At 36.2% G+C, this 15,537-nt stretch overlaps 1 protein-coding gene across 4 annotated transcripts in view; it reads right to left on the reverse strand.

The window, feature by feature from the left end:
• Positions 1-15,537, reverse strand: part of TBCK (TBC1 domain containing kinase) — a 225,352-nt gene that overhangs the window by 133,308 nt on the left and 76,507 nt on the right. For all 4 annotated transcript variants that reach the window (XM_078445834.2, XM_078445835.2, XM_078445836.2 and 1 more), the window contains 5 exons: positions 11,623-11,683; positions 8,375-8,436; positions 8,056-8,117; positions 7,117-7,265; positions 6,132-6,270 (listed from right to left, as the gene is read on the reverse strand). In XM_078445834.2, the coding sequence (XP_078301960.1) occupies positions 6,132-6,270; positions 7,117-7,265; positions 8,056-8,117; positions 8,375-8,436; positions 11,623-11,683 (473 nt within the window). The remainder of the gene's footprint in view (positions 1-6,131; positions 6,271-7,116; positions 7,266-8,055; positions 8,118-8,374; positions 8,437-11,622; positions 11,684-15,537) is intronic.

The raw sequence follows: 15,537 nt of genomic DNA on the forward strand, positions 1-15,537 counted from the left end.
ATTTATTGTCAAATTGGTTTGCATACAACACCCAGTGCTCATCCCAACAGGTGCCCTCCTCAATACCCATCACCCACCCTCTCCTCCCTCCCACCACTCATCAACCCTCTGTTCTCAGTTTTTAAGAGTCTCTTATGTTTTGGCTCCCTCCCTCTCTAACATTTTTTTTTTTTCCTTCCCCTGCCTCATGGTCTTCTGTTAAGTTTCTCAAGGTCCCCATATGAGTGAAAACATATGGTATCTTTCTCTGTATGACTTATTTCACTTAGCATAACACTCCAGTTCCATCCACGTTGCTACAAAGGCCATATTTCATTCTTTCTCATTGCCACATAGTATTCCATTGTGTATATAAACCACAATTTCTTTATCTGTTCATCACTTGATGGACATTTAGGCTCTTTCCATAATTTGGCTATTGTTGAAAGTGCTGCTATAAACATTGGGGTGCAAGTGCCCCTATGCATCAGCACTCCTGTATCCCTTGGGTAAATTCTTAGCAGTGCTACTGCTGGGTCATAGAGTAGACCTATTTTTAATTTTTTGAGGAAACTCCACACTGTTTTCCAGATCGGCTGCACCAGTTTGCATTCCCACCAATAGTGCAAGAGGGTTCCCGTTTCTCCATATCCTCTCCAGCATCAATAGCCTCCTGATTTGTTCAGTTTAGCCATTCTGACTGGTGTGAGGTGGTTATCTGAGTGTGGTTTTGATTTGTATTTCCCTGATGAGGAACGATGTTGAGCATCTTTTCATGTGCCTGTTGGCCATCTGGATGTCTTCTTTAGAAAAGTGCCTATTCACATCTTCTGCCCATTTTTTCACTGGATTATTTGTTTTTCGGGTGTAGAGTTTGGTGAGTTCTTTATAGATTTTGGATACTAGCCCTTTATCTGATAGGTCATTTGCAAATATCTTTTCCCATTCTGTCGGTTGCCTTTTAGTTTTGTTGATTGTTTCCTTTGCTGTGCAGAAGCTTTTTATCTTCATGAGGTCCCAATAGTTCATTTTTGCTTTTAATTCCCTTGCCTTTGGGGATGTGTCAAGTAAGAAATTGCTGCCGCTGAGGTCAGAGGGGTTTCTTCCTGCTTTCTCCTCTAGGGTTTTGATGGTTTCCTGTCTCACACTCAGGTCCTTCATCCATTTTGAGTTTATTTTGTGAATGCTGTAAGAAAGTGGTGTAGTTTCATCCTTCAGCATGTTGCTGTCCAGTTCTCCCAGCACCATTTGTTAAAAAGACTGTCTTTTTTCCATTGGATATTCTTTCCTGCTTTGTCAAAGATTAGTTGGTCGTACTTTTGTGGGTTTAATTCTGGGGTTTCTATTCTATTCCATTGGTCTATGTGTCTGTTTTTGTGCCAATACCATGCTGTCTTGATGATTACAGCCTTGTAGTAGAGGCTAAAGTCTGGGATTGTGATGCCTCCTGCTTTGGTCTTCTTCAAAATTACTTTGGCTATTCGGGGTCTTTTATGGTTCCATACAAATTTTAGGATTGCTTGTTCTAGCTTCAAGAAGAATGCTGGTGCAATTTTGATTGGGATTGCATTGAATGTGTAGATAGCTTTGGTGGTATTGACATTTTAACAATATTTATTCTTCCAACCCATGAGCACGGAATGTTTTTCCATTTCTTTATATCTTCTTCAATTTCCTTCATAAGCTTTCTATAGTTTTCAGCATACAGATCTTTTACATCTTCGATTAGGTTTATTCCTAGGTATTTTATGCTTGGTGCAATTGTGAATGGGATCAGTTTCTTTATTTGTCTTTCTGTTGCTTCATTATTAGTGCATTAGAATGCAACTGATTTCTGTACATTGATTTTGTATCCTGCGACTTTGCTGAAATCATGTATCAGTTCTAGCAGACTTTTGGTGGAGTCTATCGAGTTTTCCATGTATAGTATCATGCCATCTGCAAAAAGTGAAACCTTGACTTCATCTTTGCCAATTTTGATGCCTTTGATTTCCTTTTGTTGTCTGTTTGCTGATGCTAGCACTTCCAACACTATGTTAAACAACAGCGGTGAGAGTGGACATCCCTGTCATGTTCCTGATCTCAGGGGGAAAGCTCTGTTTTTCCCCATTGAGGATGATATTAGCTGTGGGCTTTTCATAAATGGCTTTTATGATGTTTAAGTATGTTCCTCCTATCCCGACTTTCTCGAGGGCTTTTATTAAGAAAGCATGCTGAATTTTGTCAAATGCTTTTTCTGCATCGATTGACAGGATAATATGGTTCTTATCTTTTCTTTTATTGATGGGATGTATTACATTGATTGATTTGTGAATGTTGAAGCAGCCCTGAAGCCCAGGAATGAATCCCACTTGATCATGGTGAATAATTCTTTTTATATGCTGGTGAATTCGATTTGCTAGTATCTTATTGAGAATTTTTGCATCCATATTCATCAGGATATTGGTCTGTAGTTCTTTTTTTACTGGGTCTCTGTCTGGTTTAGGAATCAAAGTAATTCTGGCTTCATAGAATGAGTCTGGAAGTTTTCCTTCCCTTTCTATTTTTTGGAACAGCTTGAGAAGGATAGGTATTATCTCTGCTTCAAATGTCTGGTAGAATTCCCCAGGGAAGCCATCTGGTCCTGGACTCTTATTTGTTGGAAGATTTTTGATAACTGATTCAATTTCTTTGCCAGTTATGGGTCTGTTCAAGTTTTTTATTTCTTCCTGTTTGAGTTTTGGAAGTATGTGGGTGTTTAGGAATTTGTCCATTTCTTCCAGGTTGTCCAGTTTGTTGGCATATAATTTTTCATAGTATTACCTGATAACTGCTTGTATTTCTGAGAGATTGGTTGTAATAATTCCATTTCCATTCATGATTTTATCTATTTGGGTCATCTCCCTTTTCTTTTTGAGAAGCCTGACTAGAGGTTTATCAATTTTGTTTATTTTTTCAAAAAACCAACTCTTGGTTTCATTGATCTGCTCTACTGTTTTTTAAGACTCTATATTGTTTATTTCTGCTCTGATATTTATTATTTCTCTTCTTCTGCTGGGTATGGGGTGTCTTTGCTGCTCTGCTTCTATTTCCTTTAGGTGTGCTGTTAGATTTTGTATTTGGGATTTTTCTTGTTTCTTGGGATAGGCCTGGATTGCAATGTATTTTCCTCTCAGGACAGCCTTTGCTGCATCCCAAAGTGTTTGGATTGTTGTATTTTCATTTTCGTTTGTTTCCATATATTTTTTAATTTCTTCTCTAATTGCCTGGTTGACCCATTCATTCTTTAGTAGGGTGTTCTTTAACCTCCATGCTTTTGGAGGTTTTCCAGACTTTTTCCTGTAGTTGATTTCAAGCTTCATAGCATTGTGGTCTGAAAGTATGCATGGTATGATCTCAATTCTTGTATACTTATGAAGGGCTGTTTTGTGACCCAGTATGTGATCTATCTTGGAGAATGTTCATGTGCACTTGATAAGAAAGTATATTCTGTTGTTTTGGGATGCAGAGTTCTAAATATATCTGTCAAGTCCTTCTGATCCAATGTATCATTCAGGACCCTTGTTTCTTTATTGACCATGTGTCTAGATGATCTATCCATTTCTGTAAGTGGGGTGTTAAAGTCCCCTGCAATTACCACATTCTTATCAATAAGGTTGCTTATGTTTGTGAGTAATTGTTTTATATATTTGGGGGCTCCCGTATTTGGCGCATAGACATTTATAATTGTTAATTCTTCTTGATGGATAGACCCTGTAATTATTATATAATGCCCTTCTTCATGTCTTGTTACAGCCTTTAAAGTCTAGTTTGTCTGATATAGGTATGGGTATTCCAGCTTTCTTTTGACTTCCAGTAGCATGATAGATAGTTCTCCATCCCCTCACTTTCAATCCTAAGGTGTCCTCAGGTCTAAAATGAGTCTCTTGTAGACAGCAAACAGATGGGTCTTGTTTTTTTATCCATTCTGATACCCTATGTCTTTTGGTTGGCTCATTTAGTCCATTTACATTCAGTGTTATTATAGAAAGATATGGGTTTAGAGTCATTGTGATGTCCGTAGGTTTCATGCTTGTAGCGATGTCTCTGGTACTTTGTCTCACAGGATCCCCCTGAGGATCTCTTGTAGGGCTGGTTTAGTGGTGACAAATTCTTCAGTTTTTGTTTGTTTGGGAAGACCTTTAGCTCTCCTTCTATTCTAAATGACAGACTTGCTGGATAAAGGATTCTCGGCTGCATATTTTTCTGTTCATCACATTGAAGATTTCCTGCCATTCCTCTCTGGCCTGCCAAGTTTCAGTAGATAGGTCTGTCACTAGTTTTATCGGTCTCCCTTTATACGTTAGAGCGTGTTTATCCCTAGCTGCTTTCAAAATTTTCTCTTTATCCTTGTATCTTGCCAGTTTCACTATGATATGCCATGCAGAAGATGGATTCAAGTTACATCTGAAGGGAGTTCTCTGTGCCTCTTGGATTTCAATGCCTTTTTCCTTCCCCAGATCAGGGAAGTTCTCATTTATGATTTGTTCAAGTACACCTTCAGCCCCTTTCTCTCTCTCTTCCTCTTTTGGAATTCCTATTATACGGATATTGTTCCATTTCATTGCATCACTTAGTTCTCTAATTCTCCCCTCAAACTCCTGGATTTTTTTTATCTTTTTCTCAGCTTCCTCTTTTTCCATAATTTTATCTTCTAATTCACCTATTCTCTCCTCTGCCACTTCAATCTGAGCTGTAGTTGCCTCCATTTTTATTTTGCACCTCATTTATAGCATTTTTTTTTAGCTCTCATGACTATTTCTTAGTCCCTTGATCTCTGTAGCAATAGATTCTTTGCTGTCCTCTATACTTTTCTCAAGCCCAGCTATTAATTTTATGACTATTATTGTAAATTCATGTTCTGTTATATTGCTTAAATCGTTTTTGATCAATTCGTTAGATGTCTCTACTTCCTGGAGTTTTTTTGAGGAGAGTTCTTCTATTTTGTCATTTTGGATAGTCCCTGGGGTGGCGCAGAACTGCAGGGCACTTCCCCTGTGCTGTCTGGAGTAACTTGTGTTGGTGGGTGGGGCCGCAGTCCGACCTGATGTCTGTCCCCAGCCCACCGCTGGGGCCACAGTCAGACTGGTGTGTACCTTATCTTCCCCTCTCCCAGGGGCAGGACTCACTGTGGAGTGGTATGGCCCCTGTCTGGGCTACTTGCACACTGCCAGGCTTGTGGTGCTGCTTTGATGGGAACTGGCCTATTAGCCAGGGTGGATCGGCAAGGTGCACAAGGGCGGGAGGGGCAGGCTTAGGTCACTTTGCCCACGGTGGTCCCCTGTAGGAGGGGCCCTGAAGCACCGGGAGGGAGGCAGGCTGGCTGACCCGTCGGAGGGATGGATCCACAGGAGCCCAGTGTTGGGTGTTTGTGTGGTGCAAGCACGTTCGGTGACGGTAACTGGTTCCTTCTGGGGTTTTGGCTGGGGTATGGGAGAGGGAGATGGCGCTTCCCAGCGCCTTTGTTCCCTGCCAAACTGAGCTCTATCTTCTGGAGCTCAACACCTCTCCCTCCCGCTCTCTGAGCAAGGCTGTTGACTTATAATATTCCAGATGTTAAGTCCCGCTGGCTGTCAGAACTCACCCAGTCCGGCCCTTCTGCTTTTGCAAGCCAGACTCGGGGTTCCATCTTGCCTGGCGGGCTGCCCTTCCACCGCCCAGGCTCCCTCCCGCCAGTCCGTGTAGCATGCACCACCTCTCCGCCCTTCCTACTGTCTTCCATGGGTCTCTTGTCTATGCTTGGCTCCCGAGAGTCCATTCTACTAGTCTTCCAGCGGTTTTCTGGGTTATTTAGGCAGATGTAGGTGGAATCTAAGCCTTGAATATTACTATTCTTTCTGACGTCTACATTTTTCATTTATTGAACATCAATTATTGCAAGATATTCTATGATAATAGGGTTATGTCAAATAGATCATAGGGCAAATTATTTTTTTAAAAATAGTACTTATTAAAAATAATAAAATATTAATGGGAATTCTGCAATTAGAAGCTCCAGTCAAGAAAACAAGGTATTGACTTCCAATTGCTTTCATAATTACTTAGCTGGAATGTCTACCAAAAAAAATCCCAAATTAAAAAAAAATGTTAGTATCAAATTTTTTTCATTTCCAAGAGAAGCTTTCTTTCCTTACTTGGGAAGCGTGCAGATAGGTGGTTTGGATCGAATGATTTCCTTGTTGACAAGCTCCTTCTCCAAGTCACCTCCAGCTAAACACCAAAGGTAATATACTTCTTCAATAGATCTTTCTGCCAGGTAATCACTGTTTACATCTATTAATGGAAAATGGAAAAGAATCATAGCCCTCACACTTTCTGTTTTTATTAAAAGGCAATAGGCAATAATAGCTGACATTCTCAACAAATACTAATTGAAGAACACAGTATGAGTCGCTTTAGAAGATTCATACTATACAATGCACAAAGGATGAAATGAGGATATACACATTGAATGTACATTCAGTTACTCTGAGAAGAAGAGTGGAATTTTTACCTTCTATATCAGAGATATATGGGATATATATTCCATACATGTATCAGATATATCGGGTTCTGTGGGAAAGGGATACAGGCCAAAAAAGGCAACTTGTGTGGGTAACTAACACAAACTATCCCATCCTTCGTACCTTGAGGCAATAGCTGCCTCTTCTGAAGAGCTTTTCTTGATGTCTCCAGCAGGATATGATTCCACTGTACTATGTTCATACTGACCCTTATTAATAATAGTAAATAAATGTTTATCTGCCTCTCCATTTGGTATGAATGTTATATGGGGGTGGGGTGCCTGAGTGGCTCAGTCAGTTAAGTGTCCGACCTCAGCTCAGGTCATGATCTCATGGTTCATGAATTTGAGCCCTGCATTGGGCTCTCTGCTGTCAACATGGAGCCTGCTTCAGATCCTCTGTCCCCCTCTTTCTCTGCCCCTGCTCCACTCATTTTCTCTCTCTCTGAAAATAAATAAATAAACTTAAAAAAATGCTATGTGAATAGCAGTTATATAACTATAATATACACATATATAATTATATATATATTTGATAAACATAAAACTGAAAATATAGTAAGGATACTTCCTTTAAAAATAAGGCTTATATTATTTTCTGTCTTATCTATCATTACCTTTACACAGCTGGCTGATATCCTCAGGCAGAGTTAAATCAGCACATCTTAGAGAAGATGAAAACAGACTGGCAGGTTTGGTAAAGGGAGTATATAAAGGTGACACTTCACTGAATACCTTGTCCTGCATTAATTCATCTGCAGTTGGCCTTAAGAAAAATTTAAAACACAGAGTATGAATGAAGTCATTAAAAATTTGCTAGAATAATGGCACACATTCAAGAGGATGTTTTAAAAAGTTAAAGGAATAGTTAAAAGTCTTAAATACATCATAAGTAAAGAAAATAATAATAAAACTCTCCTTAGTAGAATCTTGATGTATACTTTTATATAAAAAGTGACTATAAGTAAATGCTGAATTTTCCCCCATATTGTGCTTTTTGTACCTTATGATCTATCAAAGATTATATATAAGCTTCTCCATTTTTTAACTTTTATCTTGACTATTATGTGCTTCCTTTACTGAATATCTTAATTAAAATTCTAAACTAATAATCATCTAAACTAATACTTTTTCTCCTTTTATTAATATACATTAGAGCCATAGCTAATAGTTATGATACTAATATCAATTTTGTATTCATATATGTATGCAAATATTCTTATTTAATCCATTAGTATAATAACTAATAAAAAACCACAACTACTCGTACATCAGGGCATTTGGGTGGCTCAGTCGGTTGAATGTTTGACTCTTGATTTTGGCTCAGGTCATGATTTCACACTCATGAGATCGACTCCTGCATCAGGCTCTGTGCTGGGTGTGGAGCCTGCCTAAGATTTGTTCTACCTCTCTCCCTCTCTCTCTCTCCCTCCCCATTCTCTCTCTCTTAAAAAAAAAAAAAAAAAAAAAAGAAAAGAAAAAGAAAGAAAAAACCCACAACTATTTATATATTCAAGATCTCAGTATAATCTCAAAGTCTTAATAATAATATCAACCTCTTGGAAGGGTGGAAGGTGAGGCACTTCTTCAAAAGATCTATCACATTTTCAGGAAGGTCCTGGTAAATAAAAAGAAAAAAGAATTATTTAAAATGACCCATTTAAAAAATACATTTTACTCAAATGTTTACTATTCTAGAGCACTTTGAGTTTTCTAAAGATTCTTTATTTGGACTTTATACTAATTTACATTAGATTGTCACTCTATAAAAAAGCAAATTATCTGAAAAGAAATACATATAGCTTTAAAATAGTTTGCTGTTAGATCCCAAGTATACAGAATACATCAATTTTCAATAACACATTAATGCCAAACCTTTATAATGTCCAGACAACCATGTTCTTCAGCCAGAACTATTATAGTGTCATCTACGCAATCTATAACACAAAAAAATTGTATGAATTAATGCTGCTTTTCTTATCTATCAGATTAAATGGGAACTGAACTCTGATATTTTTTTAAAAAATGTGTTATGCAGCTTTGGAACTTGGAATATTAAGAAGCTTGTGACTTTGTCCTTACATGTTTCCTTACAGGTTTTGATAAAAATACTTTAAACACTAAATATTAACTGAATTACAGATACTGAAAGATAGTAGCTTAAAAAGTGAAATAAAGCAGTGATTCAAAATGAAGATTCTCATGTTCTCTCTCTCTTGCTCTCTTCTTCCTGTACATGTAATATATACATACACACACACACACACACACACACACACACACACACACACACTACTCTTTTGTATATATACAATTTGGAGAATGTACACACATCTCTAAGGATTTATAGTACAAATTTTTACAATCCCTATCAAAATACCTACATCATTTTTCACAGAACTAGAACAAATAATCCTAAAATCTGTATGGAGCTACAAAAGACCCTGAATAGTCAAAACAATCTGAAAAAAGAACAAACCTAGGGGGTGTCATAATCCTAGATTTCAAGATTTCATTTTTTTTTTTTTTTTGTAGTAACAAAGCTGTAGTAATCAAAACAATATGATACTGGCACAAAAACAGACACATATCAGTGAAAAAGAATAGAGAGCCCAGAAATAAACTCATGCTTACATGGCCCATTAGTCTTTGACAAAGGAGGCAAGAATATGAAATGGGAAAAAATGTTGGGAAAACTGGACAGCTAAATGCAAAAGAATGAAACGGGACCACTTTCTCACACCATATAGAAAAATAAACTAAAACCAGATTAATGACCTAAATGTGAGACCTGAAACCATAAAAATTATAGAAGAAAAGATAGGCAGGAATTTCTGTGACATCGGCTGAAGCACATCTTTCTAGATATGTTTCCTGAGGCAAGGGAAACAAAAGCCAAAATAAACTATTGGGACACTACATTAAAATAAAAAGCTCTGCACAGTGAAGGAAGTAATTAACAAAAATAAAAGACAATCTATTGAATGGGTGAAGATATTTGCAAATGATATATCTGATAAAGGGTTAGTATCCAAAACATATAAAGAACTTACACAAATCTTGGATCACTATATTGTACACCTGAAACTAATATACCCTGTATGTTAACTATCCTGGAATTTAAGTAAAATAAAATAATTAAAAAAAGAACTTATACAATTCAACACCAAAAAAAAAATCCAATTAGAAAACTGGGGAGAAGACATGAACAGACATTTCTTCAAGAAGACATACAGATGGCCAACGGAGACACAAGAAAAATGCCCAATATCACTGTTATCAGGGAAATACAAAGCAAAACCACAAGAGGTATTACTGCATACCAGTCAGAATGGCTAAAATCAAAATCAGAAGAAACAACAAGTGTTGGCAAAGATGTGGAAAAAAGGAACTCTTGTGCACTGTTGGTGCAATGCAAACTGGTACAGCCACTGTGGAAAACAGCATGAAGGTTTCTCAGAAAATTAAAAATAAAAGTACCATATGATTTAGTAATCCCAGTATTGGGTATTTACCCAAAGAATATGAAAACACGAATTCAAAAAAATATATGCATCCCTATCTTATTGCGGTATTATTTATAAGAGCCAGATTATGGATGCAGCCCAAGTGTCCATCAATAAATGAATGGATAACAAAGATGTGGTGTATATATACACAATGTAATATTAGCCATAAAAAAGAATGGAATCTTGCCATTTGCCACAATGTGGATGGATCTAGAGAATACAATGCTATGTGAAACAAGTCAGAGAAAGACAAATACCATGATTTCACTCATATGTAGAATTTAAGAAACCAAACAAATGAAGAAAAAAAAGAGACAAGTAAAACAAAACAAAACAGACTCTTAGTATAGAGAACAGACTGATGGTTCCCAGAGGGGAATTAATGCTGCTTTTCTTATCTATCAGATTAACTGGGAACTGAACTCTGATAATTACCAGAGGGGAGGTAGGTGGGAGGATAGATGAAAACAGAGGAAAAGGATTAAGAGTATATTTATCATGATGAGCACTGAGTAATATACAGAATTGCTTAATCACTATATTGTATACCTGAAACAGTTTAACACTGTATGTTAACTACACTGGACTTAACAAAAATAAATAAATAATAGAGTTCAGGGCACCTGAGTGGCTCAGTCAGTTAAGTGCCCGGCTCTTGATTTCACTCAGGTCATGATCTCACAGTTCAGTTTGTGGGATCCAGCCCTGCATCAGACTCCATGCTGTCAGGGTGGAGTCTGCTTGGGATTCTCTCTCTTCCTCTCTCTCTGCCCCTCCCCCATTTGCATGTGTGCTCCCGCTCTCTCTCAAAATACAAATAAACATTTAATATATATTAAAAAATAATAAAGTATAAGTTTAGTTTGTAGACCATATTAAGAAATCTCTAAGACTCTTTAATAGTCTTATTATCAATTGTTTAAATTAAATGTTGTAAATATGGTAAAATTTAATGCAGTTATATTTATAATTCATTATTATTCAATATTTATTAACACTTTTCTATATATATATATTCTTACTTACAAACCCTATTAACCTGGACAGCAATCTGTCACTCTTTCATATAAAGTGCTCTATCACTGTTTTTCTCTCCTTTATTACCACACATGCTTAATTTATTCCACTCTAAAATAGATTACATAAATTTTTGTAAACTTGAATTAAAACATTAGGATCTAATATACATGTAAAATAAATGAGCTTGTTAAAAGAAAAAATAAACATTCTTCCCAGTCATTATTCACACATGATTCATCAAACAGAAAGCTCAAAATTTAAGATATATTATCAGAAGGTAAACTGCTACAGAGAAGTATAACTTTATATTCTCATTTTTTGATTTCACAACTTAGTTTACTTGGCTAGATCACGAAGCTAAGATAATATCTATCTACATTATAATTCCGTAATGAATAAGGAAAACACTAAAATATTTCAGAAAGCACTTCTTAAGTTTGTACTGTTAATGCTTACCACTGATCATTAGAAAATTTAAAAAGTCAGGATATTTCAGTGTATTCACTATTTTAGAACACATTATTGTGTATGCTTACTAAAAGTCACAAAAGATAATATTTATATTTGAAAAATAATCCATTGTGAGACACTTACCTAATGTAAGCAAAAATTTTAGTCTTTCAGAAATATCCAAGCTTTGAAATAATTTTCTTCCCTAAATAAAATAGGAAAAGAAATTTGAAGAAATTTGTGTTAACATTTACATCATTCTTCAGGAAGGTATTTTTTTTTTTCCCCAGAGCTGAAAATTATTTTCTCAGGTACCTCTTTTTCTCTTCAGAGGTTTTGACTTTTAGATTTTAGAGTTAGCTCCATTAAAGAAGAATCATTGGTTTAACATTTAAACATTTCACATATCTAAGGATCAATTACATTCTTATTTGGTCTCAAGCATTCCTCATTTTAGAGACCTACATATACCTGGTTGTCTAGAGAGATTCCAGGACACAGGGAGTCTTACTTGATTCCAAATGGCCCCTTGGAAAGAGTCATATTATCCTTACATTTGAGACCAAAATGGCCCCTTGGAAAGAGTCATATTATCCTTACATTTACCTAACTAATTCTTACTTATATATCATATGAAATCCAGGTAATCTGTTGTCTCCATTAAGAAACATTCCATGATATTCCTTCCTCCCACAATGAATTAGACAACCATCCTTTGTGCTCCCATAGCACCTGGTACATTTATTTTAAGACACACACATTGTATTTTAGTTGTTTTCTTATTAGTCAGCTTCTGGCCGGGGGGGGGGGGGGGGGGGGGGTAGGGGAGGTTGGGGGTTGCTGCTTGACATAGTCTGAAATCACTTAAAACTTCAACAATTATGTGTTGAGCATTCGTGTGCCAAATTGGACTTTCAACCACAAGTTATATAACTTGGGCAAATTACTCAACCACTTTAAGTTTTACTTTTCTCATTTATAAAACTGGAATATTAACTGTATATGATACACAGGTTGCAATGAGGATTATACAATGTATGAAAAAGTGCTTGGCATTTATTGCACACAGAAATGCCTTCATAAATGTTGGTAATTATGTTTCCTTTATCATAAACAAATTAAACTTATAGGATTCTTTAAGTAGACTTAGAGGGAAAGGCTTACAGGGTGCCTGGTAGCTCAGTTAGTTGAACATCCGACTATTGATTTCAGCTCAGGTCATGATCTCACAGTCATGAGATTGAACCCCACATTGGGCTCAGCGCTGAGTGAGGAGACTGCTTGGGATTCTCTCTCTCCTCTCTCTCTGCCCTTTCCCTGCTTGTGCACTCTCTCTCTCTCTCTCAAAATAAACAACTAAACATTTTAAAAAAGGAAGAAAAGGCTTAAGAATATACCTTGGTCTTTACGTGGAGAAAAAAAAAAAAAACTTCTTTTTTAAGAAAGAGAGAGCAAAAACTTTCTTAAACATTTATGAAATTAGAACTACAGGTGGAGAGATCATTGAAAGAAAAAGTTGCCATTCCTGTCTCAATTTCTTACACTACTATCTTATTAATCTTCTAGATATGCAGGTTTGACTTTATCAATATCTTATTTAAAAACTTTAAATGGTCCTCCATACCATATATAACTAAATATAAACTTCTCAATTCAGCAATCAAAGTCTTCTGGGATATGGCTCCAATATATCTTTTCAATCTAAGTGCTTACTATTTATCTACGTATGATGAACACACACACACACACACACACACATACACACACACACACACACGCACACACACGAAGCAGTTCAATTTGATTACTTGCAATACAGTGAGCACACTCTGCCTGTTCAGGCATACAGACTTTGACTCATGTTATTTCCCTACCAGTAGTTTTTTTTCTTCATGGCTATCAAATTTTTGTATATATCCTTTATTTCATTCCCACTCCTGAATGTTAATTTTGTGAATTAAAGAATTCAAAATTCAAATTACTTCTCTCAGCACTTTGATGGCATTATGCCACTGCTTTCTTACTTCCAAGCTACTAAGAAGTTTAATGCCAATCTCATTCTTGGTAGGTAGTATGTCTTTTCTCTCCGACACATTTGAAGATTTTCTCATTAACAGTGATAAAGACTTCAGAGCTTAGTGAAGGAAGCTTGGTGTGTTAGTTAAGAGTACAGCTTTGCATATAGTTGATGGGTACAAATTTGCTCAAGTGCTTACTATTGTGTAACTAGGACAGGTTGCTTAATTTCTTTGTACCTCAATTTCCTGATCTGTAAACTAAAGCTAATAATTAAATTTTATAAGACTGGTGTGAGTATTGACTAAAATAATAGATGTAAAGAGATTAGAAAAGTACCTGATTTTGAAAAGTTCTCCATAAATGTTACTCATTATTTCATTATTGGTTATTCTAAAAGTAGAGTATATGATTTCAAGGTATTTGTTGTTGTTTTTTTTGTTGTTGTATGTTGTGATTTTTTTTCCCTGCAAGGTAATTAGTGGGTTCTTTGAAACCAAGGGCTTTAGTCTTGGTTTCTTATTAGAACATCTGGATCTATCTTCCCTGTCTTTTAAAATTTCTACTGGGCGCCTGGGTGGCTCAGTCGATTAAGTGGCTGACTTCGGCTCGGGTCGTGATCTCACGGTCCGTGGGTTTGAGCCCCGTGTTGGGCTCTGTGCTGACAGCTCAGAGCCTGGGGCCTGTTTCAGATTCTGTGTCTCCGTCTCTCTGACCCTCCCCCGTTCATGCTCTGTCTCTGTCACAAAAATAAACATTAAAAAAAAATTTAAATTTCTTTCATATTTTCAACTTCCTTATTTCTTTGTGACATATTCTGGGAGAATTACTCAGCTTCATCTTCTATGTTCAGTGTGTCTAGTTTCTTATGACCCATCTCTTTAGTTCTTTATTTCAATAGTTACATTTTTTTCCTTAAAACCCTTAACTGGTTCTTGTTCTTTTCAGCAAATGTTCTTGACTCAGAGTTTCTATAATTGTTTCACAAATGGCATTGTTTTCTTTATCTCCTAAAAAACGTGTACATTTATTTTAAAGTCCTTTCAATGGTGTAAATTCTTCTTGTTGTTTCTTTTTTATTGTAGATGTATGTATTTATTGCATGTATCATATTGTAGATGTATTGTTTTAGGTGTTTGGTATTTCTTAGAAATGTTCTCACCTCTTAATACAAATTTTCCTATACATCTTTTGGACTATGGAAACTTCTGGGTGGCACAGTGGCTGTATTGCCTTTCTGGTGATATGGTAAAAGCTTCCTAGCAAAACGGCTTTGGTATAGCCTCTCATCTATTTCCTAGGATTTTTAGCATACCAAAAGTTCCCTTTTTAGTTGTTAGTGTGCTATTAATTTATATCTTAATATTTTATATCAATTCTAAAGTTTTGATGAAGTAGGAAGATTTAAGCTTATATTCAGTATGCATTCTAAAACTAGACTGTGTAAACGTTAAGTATCACTTAAAATGTCATGAAGTCCCTATTATGAAATGAATATTTCCTTTCTTGGAATTCACATAGCTTTTCTGAGTTTATCTTCTAAGTTTATGGATTTGAATTAAATTATAAGCTTCTTGACAATGTGTCTTAAACACAGTTTATCTCTTGCTGCATTTGTCATGATGCTGTACACACAGTACATACTCATCTACATTTGTTGAACTGAATTACTCATAGGACATACACCCTGATCATTAATACAGAGTTTAGATATAGGTTACATAATAAAAAGGAAAAGTTGTACATTTCAAATTTACACTTCCATATACTTCACATTCACATTTCAGTAAGATTTTTCATTTAGGCTATGACTTTTTAAAAAGTTTTTTAATGTTTATTTATTTTTGAGAGAGAGACAGAGTGTGAGTGGGTAAGGGGCAGAGAGAGGGAGACACAGAATCCAAAGCAGGCTCCAGGCTCTGAGCTGTCAGCACAGAGCCTGATGCGGGGCTCAAACTCACGAACCATGAGATCATGACCTGAGCCGAAGTCGGATGCTTAACCAACTGAGCCACCCAGGTGCCCCTAGGCTATGATTTTAAA

Source organism: Panthera onca, chromosome B1 (assembly GCF_046562875.1).
Source record: "Panthera onca isolate mPanOnc1 chromosome B1, mPanOnc1 haplotype 2, whole genome shotgun sequence".
Classification (NCBI taxonomy): domain Eukaryota; kingdom Metazoa; phylum Chordata; class Mammalia; order Carnivora; family Felidae; genus Panthera; species Panthera onca.